This window comes from Penaeus monodon, chromosome 16 (genome assembly GCF_015228065.2).
Source record: "Penaeus monodon isolate SGIC_2016 chromosome 16, NSTDA_Pmon_1, whole genome shotgun sequence".
Lineage (NCBI taxonomy): Eukaryota > Metazoa > Arthropoda > Malacostraca > Decapoda > Penaeidae > Penaeus > Penaeus monodon.
The window spans coordinates 38,303,792-38,305,083 of record NC_051401.1 but is presented as its reverse complement, the minus strand read 5'-3'; the positions used below and the strand labels follow the sequence as shown (position 1 = coordinate 38,305,083).

Below are 1,292 nucleotides of genomic sequence, written 5' to 3'. Positions count from 1 at the left end.
ATAGATCGAATGACAAGAATTGCAGAGCCCTTGACTTTCACTGAATATTTAGATGGCGTTCTTAACGACGTAAAGAAAGAGATAACTCCAAAGCTAAGGACCGACACAGACAAGGCGTTTGTCAACCAAATAATTGACGAAATCCGAAACAATCCCAAAGTTCTTCGACTAATGTAGGGGTAATCTGTTTCACACGTATAAGCTTTAGGTGTTGTTCCTAATATACATGTACGTGTGTGTGTGTGTGTGTGTGTGTGTGTGTGTGTGTGTGTGTGTGTGTGTGTGTGTGTGTGTGTGTGTGTGTGTGTGTGTATACATACATACATACATACATACATACACACACACACACACACACAACACACACACACACACACACACACACACACACACACACACACACACACACACACACACATATATATATATATATATATATATATATATATATATATATATGTCGAGATCGATATTGACTCGACATTTAAAAAAGCTTTTTGGATATAATTGTAAACATGTCTGGACCATGCACAATTGCCAAACCCCAACGACATGTTTATTTATGTATTTTTATTTTGAAGGCATATCAATATAGCTAATATAGTGTTAGAACTGATAGAGTAAATTATGACAGTCATCTGTAAATGTCTGGTTTGCTTAAAGCATCAATTGAATGGAAGAAAGTGTAACCAGTTTTATCATTATAACCTTCGTCAGGCGGCGTCCTTGCCCTCCTCCCCCATGCAAGTATGTCAAGTGCCGGATATTAAGAATCTTGTTTTATCCGGAAATTGAAGGTTGTAATGCTCGACAAGTGAATTAATATCATTGTCGAATCCACATGTATTGAACTGTGGTAACTGAGACGGGTCCTTGCTCTCGTCCTGAGGCTGAGGATAATGAGGCAACACCAACTCAGTACATTTACAGCTCGATGTTATTAGGATTTTTTTTTCTATAAGTCTAAGGAAACATTTCCGATTGCACCAAGTAATGAATTGGGAAAAGAACAACAGATAAAGGAAGACGGAAAGTTAGAAGAGGAGGATTGGTGACTTATTCGTCCAAGTAAACAACGGAAAATACAGGGGACCGCAGGTGTGAGTGTTTCGATCCCAACTCACTTTTCGTTTTTAATATATCTTATGATTATTATTGATTTATAATTAGTAGGAGAAGGAAGGTTTAAAATTATTAACTTTAGTGTTGATTTGACTTGGTAGAAGAGAATATTCCTTGTGTTTTTATAATGTTTATTGTTAAGATTTACGTTGTGATAAGCCACCTGTTTA

General features: G+C 36.6%; 1 protein-coding gene across 1 annotated transcript in view; it reads left to right on the top strand.

Annotated features, from left to right (window-relative positions):
- LOC119582773 overlaps nt 1-277 on the top strand; it is a 7,527-nt gene extending 7,250 nt beyond the window's left edge. The window contains exon 2 of the mRNA XM_037931200.1: nt 1-277. This exon is cut by the window's left edge and continues 1,371 nt beyond it. Within this exon, the coding sequence (XP_037787128.1) occupies nt 1-177 (177 nt within the window). The 3' untranslated portion in view covers nt 178-277.
- Nucleotides 278-1,292: the final 1,015 nt, after the last annotated feature.